Here is a 25,512-nt window from a genome sequence, read left to right as displayed (position 1 = left end):
ACAGAGGCATCCCACACAAAACACTAGTGCAGGGGGTCCTCGCATCTTATCTTGTTACTGGCTACAGTGGAACACTGTCATGACTTAAATTTGCAAAATCACCATTAACAGAGAAAACTGATTACACCATTGTGACAATATGCATCCTATCACAGTAATCACAAATTCAACTTTTTTAAAAATAAACATTTTATTTCTTGTTGGCACACCCCTAACATTTGAACAAAGATCCATTGGTGAATGGCTCCCATTTATACCCTACAAAAACCTCCTGGGATATTTAGTGTAGCCATGTGAGGCAAAACCATGAAAAGAATAAATAATCTGTAAAAACTAAGATAATGATTTACATTTGCACTGGGCTTTTTTAATCAAGGCTTGCTCACCCAGAATGCTAAAATTCAGATTTAACTGAGAATTATTAGGTGTTTTTGTATTATTGTTTTTTGAATGAACTTATAACCATATTTCTCTCAAACCATCAACTTTAAGGCATGTACAGTGGTTTGTTCCATTTATAACCACGTCAACAGCTGGTTGACAACCCAAAAGTGTCATCAAGGGACACAGAAATAGCAAATTGCACTGGTATATACTCTACACTAGTACTGTAAATCTGTGATTCTGAGTTGACTGCAACTGTTGTTTGCATGTTTTGTTGCTTTGGTAAAGCTCTGCTGAAAGCATCTGAAGTGTCAGCTAATGATTATTCAAAAGAGCAATGTGAAGTTTAAAAAGAGAAAATACTAAAAATCAAAGCAAAAGACATGCAAATGTTTCTCCTTTTCACAACAGAGACCATTGGATTACTTTTTGAATAAAGACATGAATGTCTGCGAGTCTTGATTTTGCTCAGTGACATACAGTGCGGTTATAGCCAAATTAATCTATAGTCTTGATATATTTATTAAAAAAAAGCATTCCAAAGTGTAATGTCAAATTAAGACAAAGTTAACTGCCCAAATGTCTAAAATGTAACAATCCAATTACATTCTTTGCTAATTTACAGGTTCATTTCTGTATGACAGACAGAGGTTGGGTACTGCAAATGCCATTGCTTATGGCAAGTCTAGTTTATAAAGAAAAACTACAAACTGACAACACAAGACACAACTGATCCCTTTTTAACTTGTCACATCTGGATAAATAAAATCTTTCTACTTTGATGTCACATCTATGATGTAAAATCAAAAGTATCAAACGTGAACAAACATGATTAATTAACTAAAGGGGGGCTGTCCTAGGCTATGCAGCTCAAATATTTTCCAAGGCCCTCACTCAGTTGCTCTCATAGCTCGTCCCGTGCTGTACTGTCCAATGGAGACTGGAGCACATCTGAGTTCTGGGCCTCAGTGCTGATCTCAGCCTGCTCCCCAGTTTTTCCTGAGCGCGCTCTGTCCCAGTCTGTACGGATCTTGTCATTGTCCCACACTGTGGAGGTCTCAGTGTCGCTGATGTAGCCTTTGTCGCCCGTGTAGTGTGTTGGATACACTAGAAGAGGCTCGGCTGAAAACGCCTTCAGGTCCCTGGTTTCAAACTGTTCCATATAATCAGACCTGTGAAGTAGAAGGTAAAATCAAGACAAACAAAAAATACAGTAAGTACATGTTATGTGCGTGTACTTGCTCTAGGAAGGGCACAAACACTTACACAGGGTGTTTATTGTACATGATAGGTAGAAACTCATCCACTGGCAAAATCCTCTTTAATGGTTCGGCTTTCAAAAGCTTCTGTGCACCTTGTAATGATATCATATAGCCTAGTGTCCAATATGAATAGTCTGCTTCCACTAAGTTGTGTATTTTAGGCACTGCTTTCTCTGGATGATCCACTTGCATTCTCTTGCGACCAATATAACTGGAAGAAAGAATTAGAAAGGAGAAGTGAGAGCAATTGGAAACTGAGGAGAATCAAGGTAAAATAAAAGATTGTGAAGGAAGCACAAACTCACATGAGATCCCAGTCCAGTCTCTCCTTCTCCAGCTCACTCATCAAGTTCTTCAAGCGACGTTTGAAGAAGACCTCAAAGCGCAGGTCGTCTTCAATCACCAGGGAGGTGTGCAGGCGTCGCTCCACAATCTAAGAACACACACAGATTTTTTTTAAATAAGTCGTGCATCTGGTTTACAAATGTTTAAACGCTTGGCCTCTAGGTTTCACCTCTTTCCAGATGTTGTAATGGGACAGGAAGCATCCCAGCTCTCCCTTTGTCAGTGGGCGACCATGATAGGGGTCACTGTATCCAGGGAGCATGTGGATGCCCATAGCCTGAACTTCACTGACATTCATCGCTCTGAAATAGAGAGAGAAGAACAAACATGACGAAATGGTAATAAGAAAGGGCAGAAAAGTGTAATTACCAAGTACTAAGTAACTGTTAAGTATTCATTAAACAGAGTTAACTTACTTTCCATCAACAGCTGCAATGACCTTACATGTTATCTCCTGCTCGTATAATGCCCTGAGCATACGTTCTCGGCGGTCAGTCCGCCTCTGCAGGTTTATCATGAACACCTGCACAAGGATAACAGTGGAGCCAGTCAATGTAATTACAGATTTCTAACAGCAGGGGGAGACATTTAGCACAGAAGTAGATAGAGGGCCATTTTTGCAGACTCCATCTTCACATCACTCCTTACTCACCTCATCAAAGCCTAGTTTGTCAGGTTGTTTTCTAGGCACAGGTATGTATTTGGAAGGCATCACTGGGGGATTTCGCACTACACAGTGAGAGGGAAGATGGATGCAGAAATGGTATAAATGATATATAGAAACCCATGCTGATAGTTGTCATTAGATAAAGTAGCGGAAAGTAGAACACAGACTGAAAGCCAGAGAAAATAAAGAGAGTTGGATGCAAAAGTAAAGCCCTCAGTCTGAGCACAAGCAACTCACCGTTAACCTCCAGCAGGGAGTGCAAGAAGCTCTCAGCTTCGTCTTGCAAAGTATTATGGGATCGCAGTGGCACAGGGAAGTAACCATAGCTCTCTTTATTACACACAAACATTTGAACATCTGTGAAGATAAAAGGATGCAAATATTTCCTCAATCTGAAGTTACAGCATTTAGGTCAAAAAGGTCCAAATGTGTAACATCTTTGGATATATGCAGTGAATTAAAATACCTGCCATCCGAGCAGAGAAGGCAAACACAATGATATCATCAAAGGCCCAGCTGTATTCTGGGTGCGGCGGGTGAAAGGCCAGCTGCCTGGATGCCTCTTTCCTGAGGTCTATCAGGAAGGTGGAGTGGACCATGGGAACTGCAAAACAGCCCTTCCGCACCTGCTTCCTCATGGGTATGTAGGCAGGGGTGCGCTTATAGTAACCCTGAAGAAGCAGAGTTGATCAACAGTGGAGTTAAGTTAAAACACTCAACATACACCACTATGTACATCATTCACACAGTACCTGGGAGGTCATTCCACACCAGAAGTTTGAATAGGCTGCACGGGATTCAAGCATTGGGGCAATGATGGTCTTGTTCTCTTTCATGAGCTTCCAGAGCATATTGGGATTGGTGAGGAGGTTATCACAGTCCACCAACTGCACAAGGAGGAGAAGGTAAACTGTAGAATATAAGTCTATGTATGTTACACCATGAAGTGATTCAGGCATCTTATAAAGAAATACTTAACATGTCATGAAGATTAAATAGGGCACTAAAACGGAGATAGTAAAAAAAAAACCACTGACTTTTTATTTTAATTCTGTTTTGAAGGGAGAAGGCAAAGACTGTTTCTGAAAATTTGTAGCACAAAATTATTGCATTGGATGTACTTTCCTTCAAAATTATACCCCGCTGAAGCTAGACAATGTGGGCTGGACTAGGGAATACAAATAGAAATGCGCACAGTGCTGCATTTTAAAAAACGGTTTGGATCCAGATGAACCGGACCAGATAAACTTTAACCATAAGAGAAGAAAAATATAACTGGGTCAATTTCCAAAACCCTTCTTGGTGCTTAAATTACAACTATGGTGGTGCTTTGGACTTTACTCTGTACTGTACTTATCCAGCTGCTGCTATTATTGAACAACAAAGAGAGTCTGAGTAGAAGCACCGGCTCAATGCTTAAAATGGTAAAATGTTCAGTGTTATCGTGCTTTCATTTGAGTAGTTTTGTTGACTTACCATAAAGTAGTCTGCCCACATCTCACGAGCAGACTCCAGTGCTACTTGCCGAAGCTTCATAACATGCTCATAACGAAGGTCTGTCCAGTGCTTCGGACCATCTTCATCCCCATAACGTCTACAAGAGAAATTTGGATACTAATCAGACTGATTTTACCGGCTCTGTGAGCCCTTTAAGCAACACAAAATGTCACCAGAAACTCTAGAAGAAACCAACCTGGGTTCCTCTTTTGGCCTCCACTCTACATAATGGTAAAGGTTCTGGACCTTCACAAGCCAGTCACGCAGAATGGCTGTAGTGTTGTCCTGGTTATGATCAGTCGCTACCCTGTTAATATGCAACAAATCTAAATGATTAGATTGAACTGTATTCAGCATCAGACAGGTTGAACAGTATCAATAACTGAGGCCAATACATGGAAAACAGCAACAACGGTTGAATGTAGCACTAGTGCCAAACTGGATTTAAGAGTTGAAAGACGATACCACCCCAAATAACAATGGCCCATTCTTCACTTTTTGTAAGCTCATTGTCTGCAACTGTGAGAACTGTGTTAATGATACCAACATCACAAAACAAACACACTTTTCATCTAGTTTGTATAATTTAGGGTAGCATTTCACACTTTGTTAAAGAAGTAAAAGGAAAACCATACCCGAAAACAGTGGGGAAAAAAAAGTGAAACATTTGTCTACAATAGCTTAGAACAGAAGGAAATGATTGGAACCGGCTGAAGCCATGTGAGGAGACAAATGAGCATCACAAGCTTGCATGCAATCAAGTCACTTTAATCTTAAGGGTCATTATATCTGCCTGAATCTCTTCATCAACAAACATGCCACAACATCCACAGCCTCCCTTTCTTTAGCCATACATATTGTAGGTCAACAGCCTCTGCTGCACTAAAGTCAGTTCTGTTTGTACTTTGCTCAGCAGGACGACAGCCAAGTTGGGTTGTTTCGACAGATTTGACATGGATCTGTGAGAACGCCACAGCTCCATGCTTCACCATTTCTTCCCTCACTCCTGCTGTCCATCCTTCCAAATTCTCAAACTTAAGATTCTTCCGCCTCATGTTCAGCTCAAATAAATATTTGTTCAAAGCATAGTTTTGAAGCACGTAGTTCTGGTGCTCTACTACTGTCTACAAAGTGCTGCTTCACTTGCATCTGGTCTACTGTTGCTCCAGTTTAGCGAGAAATGCGGGGCTAATTGCAGATGCCAAAGATTTAAATGTCAGTTAGACCAATTCTGATTCTGAAGCTTTGGCATGCTCACAAGCAGCTGCAGAAAACTTCAGCAAAAAGCATATGGCATGTAGTGTGTGTCACACAGCTTTTTGCACTTTACATATGTAGCTTAATGTGTTTGCAGAACATCTCAAAACAAAACTGTACTTACCTCAAACACATTTATAGCAGTGTTTAATGACCACCAAACAGAAAAGGAGAAATCAAACAAGTTCACTCATGAGCCCCTAAATGAACTGAAACTTGAAGTGAAGAGCATACTTCTAAGCCCTCCAGGCAGTCGTGCAAACTGCTTAGAGCTCTGAGGGTATAAACATGTGGGGCTGTTAGAGCATGTTTTTAAGTTATTATGTGAGAAAACACCTCCCTTTCACTCCCCTCCACTTTTGCCTGAGTATGGCAGACCGATGTTTAAATGGTGTATTACACCCATTTGCTCTTCCCACAGGATAATTGCCTTAGATAGATAATTTGGTCACAAATGAGTGGCATGGCGCAACTGTGTTAGGTCTGAAAAATGGCCTACAGAAATGTGTGTTTAGTGAGCCATGATACTGCATACAACTAGGATTTAGTTTCCATAATCACTAAGCATGCAGAGAGAATATTCAAGGCTGCCCTGTCCTTGAACAAAGCATGTCATGCTTTCCTCCACACACCTCTGTGAAAGAATGAACATGAATTACACAAAAAGATCCTTAAAAGGACTACAACTAAATGAAATGGTGGTCTCTTCTTTGCTAAAGGCTAGTGATGGGAGAGAATACTAATACTAATACTAATATCTTTTTTTTGCTAAATAATTTACAAAGGTTTCACAGATTGTAACGCCAACAACATCACAGATTGGGTTCCCTGGGATTAAAGAATCAATCACATCACTAGTTACAAGTGCCCTGAAGGTATGTGTGTGTGTATTAATGGAGAGTGGACAGACACAACAGTATTTTCTTTGTTAAGTTTTTAAATCATACAGCTCCCCTCGTGGCCAAATCAATTTCGTACCCTCCCCTCCACGTATGCAGATCAATGCATAGTCACTGTGATTGGCCCAGCGGGCAGATGTGCGGACATCTGTCTGACAAACAGCAGCTACCTGAGGTTGCTTAAAGTGCATTATTTGAGGTCTGAGCTCGGCGTTGTTTTACTGCTTTTTAAGATGTATGCGACATTTTAACTCGGATTGTATCGCCTGCAACCCAACTTAGCTAAACTGTTATATTTACCCCCTCCCCCCCGCCACCCTATACACTTCCCCAAACTCAGCCGTGCAATCCGTAATGGTTTTATGCAAATAGTAATTTTAAGAAGAAACCTTAGCCAAAACATACTTTTAATTTTAGCTAGCAGCGTGGAGGTTCACTTTGCTTATTAGCTGCTCACTAGCTTGCGAGAAAACTATCATACTCTGGTAACAACTTACCACAGCGCCATTCGGTCCTTGGGATAGTTGAGGCGCTCAATAGTACCGAGGAAATACGGCAAAGAGTGCTCGGAGTTTCTGCATATGAGGGCGACCAAGACCCGGGGAGCGAGGAGCGGAGACTCGGGGCTCCAGCGCTCCTCCGCAAAATATCCCCGGGCAGGACAGCAGCAGGACAGGAGTAAGAGGAGCGGGGCGGCGGGGAGGCAGGCGAGCCCGTGCATTGCAATACTGAAGGAATATAAGAAAACTAATGTGGGCGGTGGTTGTGGCTCCCGATGAGAGACTGCTATGTAAGCTTTGTCTCCTCACTTTACGCGGTCATCATCACAGAAAAGCATTTAATCTGTGGAGGAGCTCCTGATGTGACAACACTGCGAAGTTGTGATTTAAAGGGGTGGGGTGTGCCGAGATCTTAAAGGGGATGGGCTAGTACATATAACACAAGAATACACAGTAAACACAAATCTCAAGCGTTTAATTAACATGTTTTAATTTTTATTTCTAATGAAAATCAGTGTTATTACTTAAGGAATGCTGATAACTGTCCGTGTGTGTCTGGATTTAATATTTTACAAAGTCAAGCTCAGAGCTGATGACCAGAAAGAACATAACATTATACACAATACTGACAAGGTGACTTCATCAGTTTAATAGGCCTAATAAATGTTTTATAAATCCAATTTCCTCAACTTTATAGCCAAGGAAGTATTTTAGACAATCTTCATTTGAATAAAGCTACACCTCTGACACACACAAACACACACACACACACACACACACCAACATCCAATAAGTGCTAAATGCAATGCTGGAAATGACAAAGTTGTCCTCAGTGATTTTTGTTCATCCTTATTTCATTATCTTGCTTACATAAACCAACAACATCATGTGAAAGTAGGAATGCGCTGCACTATTTTCCACTCTCTCCATTCAGGTTTTCACATGAGTGTTGATTTCCTGCCTTTATTCGGCAGATGGAGCACTCTACAGTTTCGCCCCTGAGCCTAGCCGCTCTACCTGGATCGTTAAGGAAGCAGCTGCGGGGTCATCAACAAGCCAGAACAGCTCGCCGTTAGTCGGCACAACGCGGGCCGCTGGGAAAGCTGGACCCTCTCTACCCTCCAGCACCTCCTGCATGAAAATTGTCACTGTTACAATAAATCGGCAATGTTACATAACACAGAGCCTGGTATGGACATTTTCTCTGCACTGTTCTATTTTATCTCTGTCTCATATTTAATTGGCTTTGTGTCTGGACCTAAGCTGATTTATTGTGTCATGAAAATAGCAGGGATTTAAGATTTTGAATTTTAAATGTATATGTTCAAAAAAAGCCTCCAAATGTTACCTTCAAAACGGGTGCTTTGCTTCCTCCTGTTGACACAAAAGCCACACAGCGCGCAGAATTCACTACTGGAAGAGTCATAGTTACACGCTGTGGCGGTGGTTTGGGAGAGTCACTGATGGGGGCCACAATTTTCTTGGTTTCCTAAATATGGAGTACACCCAAACCCAGTCATCTATCATGTAATGCATAGAGTCGCCTAAAAGTGACAACCAAACCCAAGGGTATACAGTAAGTGTCAAATACATGATGTAACATGAGCCAGATTTTCTTCACAGATGTGCAGCAAAGCATGTGCATAAATCAAAACATGTCACTGATCCATATACAGTCAAGGGACTCGAAAAGTACATAACACACGTTCTTTTAGACTAGCAAATCAGGAGCTACATCAAAGAGTTAACCCCAACATGCCTCAAGACCTTAATTAGCAGGCCTGCCAGAATAAAATAAAATAACATGCTTCAAATGCCTACTGCAGGAAAAAAATATCCATATTTTAATAACTGAGAGGTAATATTTATAGAAACATTAGCACAATGCCCAGAAACTTGCAATTAAATGACAGGTGACAAATATATGCTGTGGATGGAGGAGAATCAGAGTGGGGACATCTTTCTGCACTCCTAATTGTAATGGCAGAAAATTGTGTCCGCTTACATTTAATCTTTTATGCATGTTCTTTTACTATTATTGTTATGTCTTATAGATATATATATATTATGTTTTTATCCTTAACCTTTCCTTCTTCTATACTCCTTATCTTAGTCCGTCCACATTTACTAAGGTTTTGGTCAGAGCTGTGAGATTGTTTTGGTGTTTTCCCCTCTTGTTGTTCCTCTCCTCTTCTTGAATGTTCATTCAAGGCTGAGAGAGGATCTCTGGTCCCCAAAACATAGAAACCTAGACTGTGTAAATGATTATGCATCCCTTTGCTCAGGGCCAGACGCCCGAAGCTGCCCTAGGTGGCAGGTCTTTGGACCAGCTGTATATGTGTTTATTAATAAATTCTTCAAAGACAACGGTTGGATGTTACTCAATTATTTGCTTAATCCCTCACCAGCAAGATATAATTTCCACGACACTCATTTTTTCATAAGAATTCACCACGCAACCGGAACACGGAATAAGAAAGTCCATATTTTTGCCTATATGTCAGGTTAAATTAGTACGGCCCTCACCTCCAGAAGAGGGTGGTCTGGGAAGAGGGAACAGGTATGTCCATCAGGCCCCATACCCAACAGTAACAGGTCAAACACAGGGAAGTCATCACCTTGGAAGGCCTGTGGGTTTGAAAAGAGCAAAAATATCCTGTCAATATTTTGCAAAATGTAAAAAATCTCAAAAGAAAATGCCAATTTAACAACAAGATCAGATAAGAGAACAGTAAAAGATCTTGCACCGCTTTCAGTTTGCGTGTATAGTCCTCAGCACACTCGTTGACTGGCAGAGAGGAGTCAATGGTTAAGATCCCACTGTCCGGGATGTTGACCTTAGAAAACAGCTGACTCTGGAGAAGAAACAAAAGGTTACATTTGTCCCCCAATGTAACAGAATACCATATATTAATGTAACCATGACACACTGAGCAGATACCTTGTACAGCCCATAGGTGCTCTCAGGATCATCAAAGGAAACCAATCGCTCATCACAGAAACCAACCACCCACTTGCTGCAGTCCAGGTCTGGCAGGGCGAGCAGCTCTTTGCTGAGCATGGACACAAGGCTTCCTCCGGAGAGCCCCAGGGTGAACCTGTCATGGGAGGTGATGGCCTTCTCAGCCCGAGATGTCACCAGATGGGCCAACACCGGAGCAAGCTCCGCTGAGGAGGGGAAGGCCACGACTCTTCTGCCGGCCATGAGAGAGCTGTCTGAATAAAGGATTTAACTGGGAAGAAAAGAAAGAAAACAAAATGGTTTTGAGCAATATATAAGGAAGTCAATTACAACACCGTTTTGCAAGTCATCATGATGCGTCTGTAAATAACGTTACTCTCCATATAAAATGTGTGTATGTTACAGCCCTACTTTTAAATGCTTTACTAACGTTACTAATATTTGTGCTCTAACCGTAGACGCTATGGCTTTCAACCCAACAGCTTTCCGAAAGGAAGTTTGCTTTACCCACTCAGTATCTCAGATGCAGGTTGTCATGAGAAGGATTTTCAGTCGGCAAATGTAATTCGACGCACTACTTCCTGAAACGCATTCCCACCATCCAATCACAGTCTGTGTTTAGACCGCGCTGCATTCTGGTCAGTGGAGTCCACGACGGAGTGGTTGCAAGGACGTAAAAAGTAAGCTTATAAGGACAATTAACAGACAATTAACACATCAGAATATATGGGGCATCTTCATACAATATCTGCAGACACTGTAGTCAATAGAGGGAAGCTGTGTGTCAATATTACAGACCAATATTGTAGTTTTGAGTGGGACTGTAATACTTCCTCCCAGCCGGCAGACGGCGACACTGTGTCAAATTAAACCACTTGAGTTGTAAAGAGACACTCACGCGTATCATGTGAGCATGCACACAGAGCTCTTCTCGTGTATTAGGCTGTAACTACATTTTTACAGTGAACAGTAAGACCTCTCGACTGAAACAACTAGCCCGCGTGCATCCAGGAACCTTAAAACCATGTCGACGGTCTTCTCTTTCCAGACACAGCTCGTCTCCATTATGGACGCGTTATCCAAAACAGCTGTAATGGAAATAAGCAAACTCGTCGAGATCGAGTCGAAGATGCTGAAAATAGAGATAACTCGAGGGCGTAACGAAATCGCCTCGCTCACAGAGAAACTGCAGTTGATGGAGAAATTGCTTTATATTGCACAGGGGGGCAGGCAGGACGCAGCGGCAGCAGCAGCAAGCTCACTGGTGATGGACGGTTCAGAGGACGGAGTATTTGAGCATGACAGGACAAGACCTGCCATAAAAAGGTAGGCTTGTTTATTCCTGTCCGTACCCTGTAGGTATACAGTGTGTCTGTGTTGTGCTGGCACCATAATTACATCTCCATCATGACCTTTGCTGTCAGCTACAACCTGCCCGGTGTATTTATATCTAAGTGTATTGCATCCTAGTGAGAGCCCATGGGAATGCATAACTTCGTCCACTGAGAGGAACAGTTTGCATCAAGGCGAAGAGCATGCTGCAGCTGAAGTGAGTCCTGCTCCAATCATATGTCAGTACGTATATTGTACTGTTTTTTATTTGTAACAAGTAAAATGCATAAACTGTTCTCCTATTAGCTCCCAATTCCACAGAAAGAGCAGCCTCAACTGATATTGGTAAAGGAAGAGCCATCAGAGTTTGACAATGGAGACACTCATCTAGATAGGACAAGTGAAAACAGTGAGTATTAAAAGAAATCTTGGTTACACAGCAGTGTTTAAATGTATGAACGAATTCTGACTGAGGACAATACATTATTGTATCGTACGTTGGACCTTGAGTCAGGGTCATCAAGGTCAAAAATGTTCCACATTGTAACATGCCCAAATGCTGTCAACAGGAAGGGAAGCGGTCAAAGACACCCAGAGGAGTACAGAAGTGATGCAGCGTCCCAAACCTGTTGCAGCCTGTCAGCAGCCTCTGTTTACTGACAGCTTTGTGACCCTAAACATCCAGTCAACTCTCACTGGACCAGGGAGGAGGGAAACACAGTGGAATCCACCGGTTACACCTGCACACACAAACCTAGAGGCTGGGAAAAGCCTTGCTCAAAATGTTGCTTCCCAAAGCTCAAGTGTGTTGAGAAATATGAAGCTTCACAACTTGAGGAACTCTGCTGCTAAGAGGTTCGGCTGCTTGCAGTGCGGCAAGAGTTTCAGATGCTTTAGCCAGCTTGAAATACACCAGAGGAGCCACACAGGAGAAAAGCCGTTCAGGTGCACACTGTGTGGAAAGAGATACGCACAGAAAGGGCATCTGTATACACACCAGCGCACACACACAGGGGAGAAGCCATACCGCTGTCCTATTTGTGGAAAGGGCTTTATCCAGAAATGCACTCTCGATATGCATCAGCGCACACACACCGGAGAAAAACCTTTTGTTTGTATCAAATGTGGCAAGGGTTTTACAAAGAACTGTAATCTGAAAAAACACCTCGCAGTACATCTGGATCCTAGTTTGAACATGTATTGTAGTGAATCTAATGCACCGACGTTTAGCGGGACGTTCATAAACGGAACCACTTAAACCTCTTAAAGCAGCCAGTCAAATGTAATTTCTTCTGCTGTTTGATTGGAATATTTTTGTGCATAATAAAGTTATCTTTGCTCCAGATTTGAGTGTATGACTCGCTTATACTATCCAAATGTTCCGATGTGATCTGCTACTTACCTTTCATATATCTTAAGTTTTAACCAATCCCCTTACAAAGTGTCCAAACTTGATAATCAGTAACAAAGCTGAGCAAAGACAAGTCAAAATAAACATACAGCTGGTATGTACAAATATATGAAAAACAACAATGACCAACAACATAAAATGTTTATATACAAGTCAAATGTTTACCATATTGATATTAATAATAGTTATGCTGAGATTAACAAACTGAATGTTGTGATGCAATCCCTCCCTCTGACCACTGGAGGGCAGTGAACAGTCACGTTTGAAAAATACTCTCAGGTCAACATCTAGCATCAAGGTGGACACAATAACATACTAACACTTTAAACCTTTTTAAAATCAAAAGAGATACTGGTGTGTAATATTCTACCTACTGCACCTTCACAAAGGCAATTAACTAATTGCTGCATCAATAACGTGTCTAATATTATTAAATATAAAATTAGCAATTGTACTAAAATGACAATAAATACCCTTTTTGATACATATCAAGGGATATGTATGACAAAGCCCCAAGCTGCCTGTAGATCTAAATGATAAATGGGACGAACGATTGAACGAAGACCATGAAAGTTTGCCATCTGCTTAACACACCTGTTGAATGCAGCTCAAAATGTTACAGAAGTAATATACATTAGTCCTGAGATAACTGAAAGTGCCACTGTGAAGAATTATAGAGAACTGAGATTGAGTCTGGTAGGTTTAGAGACTCTGGCCACAGTTGTATTGCTAACATTCAAAAAAAGGAACATAACCAACAAATCTGCGACAGAATACATATGCCCTCTACTGCTTCGTTACAAGTGTCTGCTTTTTGGGCATGCAGCAGCAGGGTGTGGAGGAGCTAGAAGATGAAAATGTGAGTTTACGGCGTGTCATGCTGAGGAAATCAAGTGCTTTAACTGTGGCAAAAACTATATGGCTTCTTCCAGGGGTTGTCAACATCATGTAATGGCTGTGGAACTTGAAAATATGAGAGCTGAGAGGAAAGTGTTATGTATGTATGTCTTGAGAAAAGTGAGGGGATTAGTGGAACCTACCAGGCCAGAGCTAGTGCTCCCTGCCTATGGTTAAGGAAACAAGATACTTTCAAGGTCAGTCAGCAATTAAAACTATGGTAGATGCTGTTGAAAGATTTCTTGCTGCACAGGTACACAAGGCAGAAGCTGGAAATGCATGAAAGCGGAGAGTAAGAGAAGGGTGAGTATTACACTGAAGAGGGCCACGTGGAAATAAATGAAGATTATTATTAAGCTGCTGATATTTTATATCTTGCAATGGAATACGAAGACTTTGGTTGCAAATGAGTAGGAATTTAAAATGTGTGTGGCTGTATTCAAAGATAAACATGAGAAAGCAGGAAGAGATCTGATTTGCAGTACGAGAGGTTTAAACTTAAGTATCCGTTACAGTGTGTGGTTGTAAGGGTATGGGAGAAGCACAGATGGGTAAACATTGTGAATTTCTATAATCCCATCTTGAAAATTAGCATTAGGGATTTGGAGGAGGTTATGGAACACATAGGGACACCAGTCATTTGGGTATAGGTGACTACTACTATGTGTAGGCCTACACATACAAGAAATGTGGCTCCGGTTTTAAGATGCTTGCAGTGTACTAACACACAGAACAATTTACAGAAAGATAGAAATATAGACAAATATAGATAGACATAATCAAAACAACTTTATTTTTCAGTAAATTAATTTGGTCAGAGGTGTATACAGGGATGTAAATAGTACAAAAAGTAACATTACAAGAAATATATAATGTAATACAGTAAAAAAAGAAAGAAAGAAAAAAGAAACTACATTGTCATTTTACGCTGCTGCCCAAGCTACTGGTTCCTCCCTATTTCTCCATTTATTATTACACACACACACATAATGGATTTAATAGATATGGATTAGTAGATGATTGCAGGCTGGAGAATGGGTCTTCATGGATGAGAACACAATGGGCAGTGATCACTCCAATACTGTTGAGATTTGGGGAAACCATGTTATCAAAAGAGCAAAAAAGACACTTTGATTACATTAAAGCAAGTTTGGAGCAATTCTCTGATAAAGACCATGATAGTGTAAATGGGAACAGAAGTACAGATGAATCAAATAACAGCATATGTGCAATGGTCTTGCACAATGCATATGAATGCATTCCTATAAAACAAAACCCTAACAGGAAAATAAGTGTACCATGGTGGAATAGCAATGCAGTATAAACTAAGGGGTCATCAAGGAGAGCGTAGAGCAAAATTAGTTTTTGAAAGTGCAGGGGATCAGGAAAGAAGGTGTTTCATTTTCAAGATTAGTAAAGAGGTGAAGCTGGAGCATGGAGACGTAGGGGTGGCCCCTTTGATTTACTGGCCAATTATATCACTGTGGATTTGCCCACTACAGAAACACATGATGATAACATGATAATAGGCCTACTGCTTACGTGGATATGCTAAAGGGGGGGCTGAGAACAAGTGGTGACATTATCTTCAAATATAAACAGATCAGAATAAACTGGAAAAATCTGTTTATTTAAGTTCCAGTGAAATTATTCAAACAACTGTCTGTGAGGGTTTCAGTCTTTTCAGCAGAACTTATAGGCATATATATTAAATAGGTGACACTTAGCCTAGGGGTCAGGTTAGGGATTGGGTCAGACTCATAGGTCAGGCTAAGGACTCAGTGGGGTTTCTTTGGTGCCATTCATTGACTGTATATAAAAAGGTGCCTCCCATGTTGGTTTGGAAGGGAATGATGCACGGCAGCTAAAAGATAAAGAGAGATAAAGATGTAAGAGTAATGTTTTTCATTGGGACATGTAAGTATAAATCAATTAGGTTATCAAGAACATAACAGATGTGAGGCAGAAAACGAAATGAAAAGAAAGGCTGACATGACTTCTCTATACAAAATATTACAACTCCTATTGAGTGCAACCGTTAGATGAGACAAAGAGCAAGGAAATTTTCTGCATTATGATGACTGGAGGATTGTGAAAACAGTCCTTGAATTCATCGTTGCGACAAGATTAGCCTGCACTTCTCGGGAGCAAGATAAAATCCCCCTTCATTTTTCAACCTACTCACCTAATACCTGTGGGAGGAAGCAAGGGGCCGCTAGGCATGTTGTCTGCCGCAAATCTATGAGAGGAAGAAGAAGAAGGAGTCGCCCCTTTCGTGTTCCCACAATCCTTTGCGGCACAGCGATACCACATATTTGATTAAGGAGAAACGTCGCTACGCTGGGAATCTTGCCAACAGTTCGCAATATTAGCCTCCCCGTCAAGATGATGTGCGACACCGCAAGCAGAAGTTTTCGGTCGCAGTTAGCCGCTATCCTGGACAAGCTAACGAAGACGGCTTTGGTTGAAATAGGCAGCCTAGCTGATGAATGCTCATCCGTCCTTCACACCGAGATATCCCTGCACAAGACGGAGAATGAGGTGTTGAAGAAGAGGTGTTACTCACTGGAGGTCCAGCTGAGAGCAGCCAGGGAGGCACAGTCCTACTCTGCACATGTCAACAATGTCAGCCGCCGGCACCTTGCAGGTCGGGACGGTCAGAAATGTGGACAGAGTCGTTTCTAGGCTGCTACACCGCAGGGGGGTTAATATTTTTCAGTGTTGTAACAGGCTAACGTTACTTAGCTTTAGTGTAAAGCCATCTCAACTCAGTTACGTTCATAAGTGCACATCTACATAATCAGCTCTTCACATTCAAACTTTATGAAAAACCTAATAATAATGCGGTTTAAAGTTGTGTTTGATCTTGGTGTATATTTCCCCTTTGATTAACATCTACAATAGGTCGCAATTTCATATCTGCTTCTTCTTCCAGAACAGCACCAGCTTGCTCCAGCCATCGACGGGGTTTTTGGAAAGGACTGGTGCATGGATCTGTGGAGAGAAGATAAAATCCCCCCTCAAAGAAAAGAGACAGTGGAGCCGGCTGCTATGACAAGCATGGGAACACCGGTCAGTGACTCATTTACCAGCTGGTTTAGTTTTTTTCCAATATAATCATTTCCTCAGAGATGAATGAATGATAGCTGTGTTCAAACGTCTTTGTCACATGTCTTGTTGTTAGGCAATAGATTTAATGGAGAGAGACCCTGATCTCATCTTTGTAAAGGAGGAGGCATATGATGATCATCCCATTGGCCTGCAGATGAGGCTCACCGATAACAGAAAAGGTAAGTTTGGATAAAAAATCCCCAAATAACTTTAATGCTGATTCTGTGATTTAACTGCATTTATTCTCATTTAACAGTTGCTGGAATTTTTGAGGAGGACAGCATGCTTCATAGATCTGTTGATGATCTGCAGCTTCACTCAGGGGAATTAAGCAACTTCTCCATGACGGCTGACGGTCAAACACAACAACGCACACCACAGCCTACAATTATGGACAAGTTAATAGATGATGCAACAATGAGCACTCTAGTTGACAACACAAATCCTCCATCAGCCACTGCTGAATACTCTGACTATACGAACAATATCCACATGAACACAACCAAAGAACTCACCCTTCAGCAAAAACCTGTGAAGCCACTAAAACAGTTTCAGTGTTTATTCTGTGGGAAAACATTCAACTATTTGAGCAGTTTAAAAGTCCACATCAGGCGGCACTCCGGTGAGAAGCCCTTCAGCTGCTCAGTTTGCGGGAAGCGGTTTGCACAGAAAACATACCTGAAACTGCACCAGCGCGTGCACTCGGGGGAGAAGCCTTACAGCTGTCCAGACTGCGGCAAAAGCTTTTCCCAGAAAAGCTCTTTGAACATACATCTTCGAACACACACCGGGGAAAAGCCTTATAGCTGTGTGGATTGTGGGAAATGTTACGCATACAAGTATGGTTTGAATCACCACCAGTGTTTCAATTGACTGGTCAAACCACATGGTTATTGGTTAGAAGTCTAACTCTGATCAGAACTGTCACTTCTTCTACTAAAGTGCTCTCTTTGTTGCTCAAAGTGGCTCAACGTGTGCCAAAATGTCTATACGAAACTAAAACGTGGATGAAAAATGTAGATTTGAACTATTCCAGCCTAGATAAAAGAAAAGCTAATTTTATAGCCTACGTGGTTAACAGCTCTGCTGTAAAGTCTTAGCTTATTTGATGTGTTTTTAGCTTTATTGCTAAGAGAAATGTTGCAGCAGCCAAAAAAGATTACAAAGAATAACTGTCCTTTCTGGTGTACCATTTGAATTGGTGGGATTATGTTTATTTGATTGGTTAGGGGGTTTATTGAGATGTTTGATACTCTTAACAAGCCTTTAAAAGGTACAATGTATAATTCCTGGCCACATGCCCCAAACAAATTGCAGTGATACTATTTCTAATAGTTCTGGTGGATGGCCAGATGGCAACATTTCATCATGTGGAGGAAAAAATCAGGGGAATTGAAACTTCATGAGGACAGAGTGGAGAGGGACAGAGAAGTCAAAAGGGTTGGAAAGCATGGGATGCATAACTTAAACATTGATCAGAATCATATCATTTATATTGTGTATATAGATTATCAGTGTGATTCTTGCCATATTAGCTCGAGATTGAATGTATTAAACTAAAATTCTGGCCATATCTTACACATTGTACCTTTTTTTTTAAGGTCAATTTCACATCATAACATAGATCATGTGACACACATTTGCTGCTTAACATTTAATGTGAGGTGTTCATCCAAACTATGACAAAAAAAATATTTCATTCATTGCATGATATACATACCTCAGTGACATTTCAGACCACAAATAATGGCAAAATAATTACTTTGGACAAGTGCTCCATTGTTTGCACATGTAGCAGAAACCTTCAAAACTACCTCTTCACAACAATACAGAATTAAAACAACTAGCTCTGTCGGTGCCGAAATCTCACGACTGCTGCCATGCCTCATTTACCATTTAACTACACAACGTATGTAGGCCTCTCTCTTTCAAAGCTCTTCTTTCAAATTTGTTTCAGGAATTGTTCAGGTCTAATACTGTTCCAAAATGTATTTGTATGGCTGGTTACAGAAGACAAGTTGTGTGCAGACAAGCCAAACTTTTTTTTTCCTAAATGTTTACAATTTGTTTTAAAGAAAATCATTTGTTATTCTATACTTAACTGTCATCACACCTCAACAGAGAAATTATCTGTATTAAGCACCTGTTTTGCCTGTAATGATTCCCCTGAATGGCTCACACTGAGAGAATTGTCCCTTCTCAAGACTGAAATCTTGTGGTATTGGATCCCCCCCCGTTCACTCACACCTGCATGCTTTTTACAAAACCCCATCAGATGTGTGATAAAACTGATTCCTCAAGTTCAAGGCAACTTGACTTTAGATTAGACAAAATGTAACTGATACAATTGAAGGAGGGTTCTATCAAATGTATTAAATAAAATTTTATTCAACAAGTGAACATTCATGACTGTGTTTTATAGAAAAGACAAAACAACAAACACTGAAGTGCTAATTACTTAAATAAAAACAAATTACTAAACTACAGACTACAAGTCATTCCAAACATGACATCAACTGCCCTTACACTATGTGAGTAGTAGTACATGATGCATTCAGATAACACTGATCTTGCACCACCATCCGTCACTGACAGGTTTCAGCCACTGAGTTTTTATCCCATCTCATCCCACAACCTCACGATTTCTGTGCGCCATTAAATGATGGTTGAGGTTGACCTTTTGCGTGAAGGTCTTCCCACATTTAACACAGCAGAACGGTTTCTCTCCAGTGTGGATGCGCAGGTGACATTTCAGGTTGCCTTTCTGGGTGAACCCTTTCCCACATAAGCTGCACCTGTAAGGTTTCTCTCCTGTGTGGACAACGTAGTGAATCCTCAGAGCCGATGGGTTTGCAAAGGTCTTCCCGCACAGCTCACACGACTTACTGACTCTCTGAGAAGGGACTGGAGGCACACAGGTGTGCAAATTCAACTTGTTCCTGTGAGGGAAATGCTGCTTACAAATGCTGCAGAAGTTTGACTTGTGTGACTTCATGTGGTGTGTTAGAGTGCCCTTGTGGAAGAATGTCCTGCCACATACCTGACAAGTGTATTTGCCTTTGTTTAGATCTCTGGGGGATTCTACATTAAGCATATTAAAGTCATGTGAATCTTCATCCAGAGCTGTGCTGTTTTCACAGTGTTTGGCAGGTAATGTTTGCTGCTTGTTGTGGCCGGGCCCGCCTGCAGTGTTCAGCGTTGGCTCCTGCTGACTTTCTTGAATGAACTGTACATCATCATCCTCCTCTTCCTCTTCAATTGGAATGATATGAGCGCTGAAGGTCTCCTCTGTGTCATTGATGGATATCAGCTGCACAGACGGTTCTTCAATACCACCTGCAGACACAATCTGTTCCTCATCCTGATCGAATGACAGGATGCAAGTGCTGCCATCAGCCGAGTAACCAACTGACAGTTGCTCTGGTTCCCCAGCTATGCTTTCTTCATGTTCTGTTACATAAAAATACGATGTCAAACACTCCAAAAGCATCTAAAGCTGCTAAATCTGTCTCTGTGTCTCTTACCTTCTGTACCAAGTGTTTGCTGCTGGCAGCTGCTGGCAGCATCCTCTATGTAATCCTCCTCTTTAATCTCAGTTATATTAATTTGGTCTGACAGTGTCGCCACAAACTGCAACAGAAACAGTCGAAATGTTAAACAGTAGTTCGAAAGACTAACCTTCTCTGTGACGCCAATGCTTCACCAGATTAGGGCTGAAATAATTAGTGAAGTAATGAATCAGCTGTTTAAGTGAATAATCAAGGAAACATGTAAAACCTTATCTGGTTCTGCTTCTCTCTTCATTACATTAAATATATTTGGGTTTTGCACATGTGTCATGTTGGGCTCTGAAATTGTGATGGGCACATTTTTCCAATTATTTGATGTTTTATAAAACAAAGGATTTTTAGGAAACATACAAGTATTACATTATTACTCCCAAGTGTATTGCTTTTGAGCTAGTAATTTTTAACTGTTATTTCCATCATGTACTGTATGTGTCAGGGCATCTATACACTCCCTTCCCGAGTTACTGCTACCTTTAAAGGTGTATATGCATAGTTTTATCCATTTCTTTTCTCCATTGCAATATTAAAAACATGGGATATGTTGGATGTATGATGAAGTTTGTATACTTTATTTATTTCAATCTACATAGTACCTGCTCTGCTGCATGCTGGGCGCCTGTAAACACAGTTTATTGCTCAAGGCCGTAAGGATATCAAACATTGAATACCTCTGTAAACCTTCATCTTACCTTCTCAGAGGACTGGGGTGAGTCTGTGACAGTCTCCAGACTGTATGGGTCTCTGTCTTTCCACAGATTCATACACCAATCTTTTCCAAAGATCCCCTCTATGGTGGGCGGCCCAGACACTGAGGAAAAGTCAAACATAAGTAAACAGGGAAAACACACCAGCAAACACAGAAGCAATACTGATGATTTCTGTTCAAATCATCAAAGTTATTGTTACTGTGAAACTGAAGTACCATCAGCGTCCCCGTCTCTGTAGCACACAGTTTGTACACCTACGCTGCGATAACTTTTACTCAACTTGGGGGCGTCGCTTCTCACAATCGTCAGCTCGCACTCCAGATTGTTAATTTTCTCTGCCAGGGCTGAATTAGCGACCAGGAGCCGAGACAACTCCAACCGGAGCTCAGCCGAGCCTTCGTCCACCAGTTTGCAGACCTGACTCAGGGCAGACCTGGCCATCGTCTCCATGATGGACGAGAGTTGTGAGTGAAAAGATAAGCGGCTCGCCATCGCGGATGCTGGCTGTAACAACCCGCCTCACCGGCTGAAGAAAAAAAACTAACAAGAAAACCTAACAAGCGAAACTATAAGTTTAAAAATTAAAACATGCGTTAGCTTTATACGTAGCTAATGAAGCTAATTTGCGCTAACGGTGCTCGCAAAGCGGGACCCAAATAAATGTAGCAACCGTGACGTGTTTCCGGAGGAACTAACCGGTCAGCTGCATTGGATCACAAGGCTTCCTGGTTAACGAGTGAAACCGATGTTTTATCTCTAATAAATGATCATAAATGCAGACTGCTTTCTCGCAGTTCGACGTTGATTTCAGTAGATAGGACCCGGTACAACCGCAGCTACGAACATGAACGCGGAGAAGGACTTTTCGCCTCTGACGCCCAACATTGTCAGGGCTCTGAACGATAAACTGTACGAGAAGCGGAAAGTCGCAGCTCTTGAAATTGAGAAACTGGTACGGGAGTTTGTGGCTCAGAACAACTCCACTCAAATCCGGCACGTAATTCAGATCTTGGCTTCGGAGTTTGCGCTTTCCCAGCACCCCCACAGTCGGAAAGGGGGTCTCATTGGACTGGCAGCTTGCTCCATCGCCCTCGGCAAGGACTCAGGTCTGTATCTGAAGGAGCTTATTGAGCCAGTACTCACATGTTTTAATGACTCAGACAGCCGTTTGCGCTACTATGCCTGTGAGGCCCTCTATAATATAGTCAAGGTGGCCAGGGGAGCTGTGCTGCCCCACTTCAACCTGCTTTTTGATGGTCTCAGCAAGCTTGCAGCAGATCCAGACCCCAATGTGAAAAGCGGATCTGAACTCCTGGACAGACTACTGAAAGACATTGTGACAGAAAGTAACAAGTTTGACCTAGTGGCCTTTGTCCCCCTGCTTAGAGAGAGAATCTACTCCAATAATCAGTATGCTCGTCAGTTCATCATTTCCTGGATTCATGTTCTGGAGTCTGTGCCAGACATCAACTTGTTAGACTACCTCCCTGAGTTCCTGGATGGGCTCTTCCAGATCCTGGGAGACAACAGCAAGGAGATCCGGAGGACGTGTGAAGTGGTGCTGGGAGAGTTCCTGAAGGAGATTAAGAAGGCGCCCTCCAGCGTGAAGTTTGCAGAGATGGCCAACATCCTGGTCATCCACTGCCAGGTTGCAGATGAAACAAAACTCACAAATGACCTGATCCAGCTGACGGCTATGACGTGGATGAGAGAGTTTATCCAGCTTGCAGGCAGAGTGATGCTCCCCTACTCCTCTGGCATCCTAACTGCAGTGCTGCCTTGCCTCTCCTACGATGACAGAAAGAAGAATACCAAAGAAGCAGCCAGTGCCTGTAATCACAGTCTGATGAAGCTGGTGATTCCCGAGGATGATGAGGATGAAGAGAGAAGTGGAAGTACATTATCGCCGTCCAGGGAAGATGGCCAGCCTAAGACCGAGGTGGACAGCAATGACATGCTGAACGCATCACAAGAATCAGTTGGTTTCAGTAATATCAGCTTCTTTACTCCAGCGAGTGCTGACAGGCCTCAAGTAACTCTGGACCTGGATGGTATTGTTCAGGTGTTGGACCGGCACCTCCACGATTCCTCCACTGGCATGATGACCCGCATAGCCGTGCTCAAATGGCTATACCACCTCTACATCAAGACACCGCGCAAAATGTTCCGCCACACAGACAGCCTGTTTCCCATGCTGCTGAAAACACTGTCTGATGAGTCTGATGAGGTGATACTGAAAGATCTGGAGGTGTTAGCTGAGATAGCATCATCTCCCGCTGGCCAAACAGACCATGTCAGCTCCTGCGACAGCACTGACAATAAACTGGAGCTCAAAGTCCCAGAAAGTGCCCAGCCAGGACAACAGTCCAGCACAGACTCCAAAGCAGTGGACTCATCCCCCTCCACTCCCAGTATGAACTCTTATTTTTACAAGTTCATGATCAACCTGCTCAAACGTTTCAGTCTGGAGAGGAAGCTTCTGGAGAACAGAGGAGCTTTCATCATCAGGCAGCTCTGTCTGTTGCTTCATGCAGAGAACATCTTCCATTCCATGGCTGACATCTTGTTGAAGGAGGAGGACCTCAAATTTGCCTCCACCATGGTGCAGACTCTCAACACCATCCTGCTCACCTCGGCTGAGCTCTTCCAGTTACGCAACCAGCTGAAAGACCTGCGCACTCAGGAGAGCTGTGCATTGTTTTGCTGCCTGTATCGTTCCTGGTGCCACAACCCTGTGGCCACTGTGTCGCTCTGTTTCCTCACGCAGAACTACAAACACGCCTATGATCTCATCCAGAAGTTTGGAGATCTGGAGGTGACAGTAGACTTCCTGATGGAGGTCGACAAGCTGGTACAGCTCATTGAAAGCCCCATTTTCACCTACCTGCGCCTGCAGCTCCTTGATGTGGAGAACAACCCTTACCTGATAAAGGCACTGTATGGCCTGCTGATGCTGCTGCCACAGAGCCAGGCCTTCCAGCTGCTCTCGCACCGCTTGCGGTGTGTCCCCAACCCAGAGCTCATGAGGACTGTGGATGAATCCAAGTACATGGACTCTAAACAGCAGGTGGCCTCCAAACGTGCCTCTCACACTCAGATGGATTACAATGAGCTGCTCCAGCATTTTGACCGCGTTCAGAGCAAACACTTGGAGGTCCGACACCAACGCTCAGGACGTGCCTCTGATCAACCCGACAAGAAGATGATGTGAAGTCATTGTGTCATAAGACCTCTGGCCCCTGAGGACAGCGAGAGAAGGTGAAAGAAAAATTTTAAGGACAAAAGTTGTACTGGAAAAGATTATTAAGATGCTATTGATGCCAAAAAGTATAAAGTAAGTTTGATTTAAAAACTGTCTTATCAGAGAAGCACTGGGTATACATAGTCAAAAAGCAGCTGATATGTTTGTAAAGGTTATGTAACATAAGACGCAAAAACATTTTAAACAAAAACAGATGTAATACACTTCAGACCATACACGAACAATAATAGTTGCTACTTTCACTGGAGATTTGAAGATTGTACATACATTCTCATTAATACGTAAGTTTTGGTGGCAATATAATGGCCATATCCCATCATGCCCTGTCAGCAGCCGAGATTTTCTCCAGCCAGATTGAATGTTCCCTGTGTTTCGAGTTCATGGCTGCCTTAATCTCTTGTCAAGCAGAAAAGAAATCTCACTTACAGAGTATTGACCCAGCTCAACTGACATTTTAAACTTTGGAAGCCATGGATGACTCAACTCTGGAATACATTCTGTGCAGGCCCATGTTGTTACACTTTTTGACCTTTCTTTGTTAGTGCAACTGATCAGAAACTTTCACATACACTACTCCAGCTTTTAATTCCATTTCCTTCTTATATATTCTTCAGCTAATATGTATTTGTCTCTGTACTGTCTTAAAAAGAGTCACACCTTTGTCATTATTATGTGAAAATCAATAAAGTGGACCATGTGATTTAAAATACTACTTTTACATACTTTTTCCATATCCATATATTATACAAAACATATGTCATTAGAAATACTGGTTATAAGTGTGTGTGTGTGTGTGTGTGTGAGGAGATGAGAGGAAAGCAGCAGAGACATTAGTGCTACTTTCCAGTTTCTTAGTAGCTGGGTTTGGAACTGAGCTGCTCTTAAATGTGTACGTTATTTATGGTGAAACTAGAGGAGCTGAGCTGCAGGACTGGATGCAGTTAAATGCACACAGCACATGCAGAGGGAAAACCCATCAGTGTTGCACTGAATTTCACAGATGGAGGTTAACATCTCATGTCAGGGTGTGGACGAGTCCTGCTGCGCTGTGTGTGGGGAAATCTTCCTGGCTTCAGTGGTCCTCTGCTGCATTGGTTGTGATCTTAGCTTTTGTAACTCTTGCTTGGAGCAGTTCTGGACACAACATGGCACTAAAGAGTGTCCTCTCTGCTTTAAAGAGAACCTTAGACTTCCACATAAATCATGTGAAGCACATGGAATGAGACTGTTGCTCCTCTGTGTGGCTGATCTGGAGCCTATCTGCTCTATGTGCCACAGATCATCTGCATATGAATCACAGAGTGTATCCTATAAAGGAGGCATTTAAGGATTATAAGGTAAGCTGAATAAAAAGTCATTGTACTCTTTCTATTAACACGTGTTGAGCATATATTTGATTAAATGTAGATCTTTACAGGTTTAGTAACCCCACTAAAGTATCAGGCAAAAA

At 42.1% G+C, this 25,512-nt stretch overlaps 6 protein-coding genes and 1 long non-coding RNA gene across 11 annotated transcripts; 3 read left to right on the top strand and 4 right to left on the bottom strand.

Annotated features, from left to right (window-relative positions):
• Positions 1-171: 171 nt before the first annotated feature.
• colgalt1a (collagen beta(1-O)galactosyltransferase 1a) lies at positions 172-7,184 on the bottom strand. The gene is made up of 12 exons (XM_038709944.1): positions 6,809-7,184; positions 4,352-4,462; positions 4,135-4,252; positions 3,411-3,545; positions 3,125-3,329; positions 2,896-3,015; positions 2,644-2,720; positions 2,408-2,514; positions 2,161-2,293; positions 1,952-2,079; positions 1,651-1,857; positions 172-1,556 (listed from the first exon to the last, which is right to left on the bottom strand). Exons 1-12 carry the CDS (start codon positions 7,030-7,032, stop codon positions 1,289-1,291), a joined length of 1,833 nt encoding a protein of 610 aa, XP_038565872.1. The 5' UTR covers positions 7,033-7,184; the 3' UTR covers positions 172-1,288.
• Positions 7,185-7,284: 100 nt separating this feature from the next.
• Positions 7,285-10,408, bottom strand: pgls (6-phosphogluconolactonase). 3 transcript variants are annotated; one of them, XM_038709987.1, is made up of 6 exons: positions 10,285-10,408; positions 9,753-10,044; positions 9,559-9,666; positions 9,338-9,439; positions 8,160-8,300; positions 7,285-7,942 (listed from the first exon to the last, which is right to left on the bottom strand). In XM_038709987.1, the coding sequence occupies exons 2-6, from the start codon at positions 10,014-10,016 to the stop codon at positions 7,796-7,798; spliced, it is 762 nt and encodes a 253-aa protein (XP_038565915.1). In that variant the 5' UTR covers positions 10,017-10,044; positions 10,285-10,408; the 3' UTR covers positions 7,285-7,795. The 3 variants fall into 3 exon arrangements, with proteins under 3 accessions (XP_038565915.1, XP_038565916.1, XP_038565914.1); XM_038709988.1 differs by having other exon boundaries at positions 10,281-10,360; XM_038709986.1 differs by having other exon boundaries at positions 10,227-10,353.
• A 256-nt stretch (positions 10,409-10,664) lies between these two features.
• On the top strand, positions 10,665-12,450 carry LOC119896509 (zinc finger protein 614-like). The gene is made up of 4 exons (XM_038709961.1): positions 10,665-11,099; positions 11,244-11,322; positions 11,412-11,514; positions 11,675-12,450. Exons 1-4 carry the CDS (start codon positions 10,798-10,800, stop codon positions 12,361-12,363), a joined length of 1,173 nt encoding a protein of 390 aa, XP_038565889.1. The 5' UTR covers positions 10,665-10,797; the 3' UTR covers positions 12,364-12,450.
• Positions 12,451-14,183: 1,733 nt separating this feature from the next.
• LOC119896537 lies at positions 14,184-15,677 on the bottom strand. Its single transcript, XR_005443238.1, has 2 exons — positions 15,599-15,677; positions 14,184-15,277 (listed from the first exon to the last, which is right to left on the bottom strand). It is a non-coding gene; the product is annotated as an uncharacterized LOC119896537 (long non-coding RNA).
• Positions 15,678-15,682: 5 nt separating this feature from the next.
• On the top strand, positions 15,683-18,102 carry si:dkey-210j14.3 (zinc finger protein 182). The gene is made up of 4 exons (XM_038709971.1): positions 15,683-16,060; positions 16,349-16,485; positions 16,598-16,703; positions 16,781-18,102. The coding sequence occupies exons 1-4, from the start codon at positions 15,799-15,801 to the stop codon at positions 17,395-17,397; spliced, it is 1,122 nt and encodes a 373-aa protein (XP_038565899.1). The 5' UTR covers positions 15,683-15,798; the 3' UTR covers positions 17,398-18,102.
• Positions 18,103-18,892: 790 nt separating this feature from the next.
• Positions 18,893-21,447, bottom strand: LOC119896504 (zinc finger protein 569). 3 transcript variants are annotated; one of them, XM_038709951.1, is made up of 4 exons: positions 21,016-21,447; positions 20,783-20,901; positions 20,049-20,154; positions 18,893-19,974 (listed from the first exon to the last, which is right to left on the bottom strand). In XM_038709951.1, the coding sequence occupies exons 1-4, from the start codon at positions 21,290-21,292 to the stop codon at positions 19,148-19,150; spliced, it is 1,329 nt and encodes a 442-aa protein (XP_038565879.1). In that variant the 5' UTR covers positions 21,293-21,447; the 3' UTR covers positions 18,893-19,147. The 3 variants fall into 3 exon arrangements, with proteins under 3 accessions (XP_038565879.1, XP_038565880.1, XP_038565881.1); XM_038709952.1 differs by having other exon boundaries at positions 18,893-19,965; XM_038709953.1 differs by having other exon boundaries at positions 21,000-21,157.
• Positions 21,448-21,491: 44 nt separating this feature from the next.
• Positions 21,492-24,771, top strand: vac14 (vac14 homolog (S. cerevisiae)). The gene has a single exon (XM_038709939.1). It carries the CDS (start codon positions 21,645-21,647, stop codon positions 24,009-24,011), a length of 2,367 nt encoding a protein of 788 aa, XP_038565867.1. The 5' UTR covers positions 21,492-21,644; the 3' UTR covers positions 24,012-24,771.
• Positions 24,772-25,512: the final 741 nt, after the last annotated feature.

This window comes from Micropterus salmoides, unplaced genomic scaffold (genome assembly GCF_014851395.1).
Source record: "Micropterus salmoides isolate LMB-PRFRI ecotype aquatic unplaced genomic scaffold, ASM1485139v1 Ms_hic_scaffold_10, whole genome shotgun sequence".
Classification (NCBI taxonomy): Eukaryota; Metazoa; Chordata; class Actinopteri; order Centrarchiformes; family Centrarchidae; genus Micropterus; species Micropterus salmoides.
This window is presented reverse-complemented; position numbering and strand designations above follow the sequence as displayed.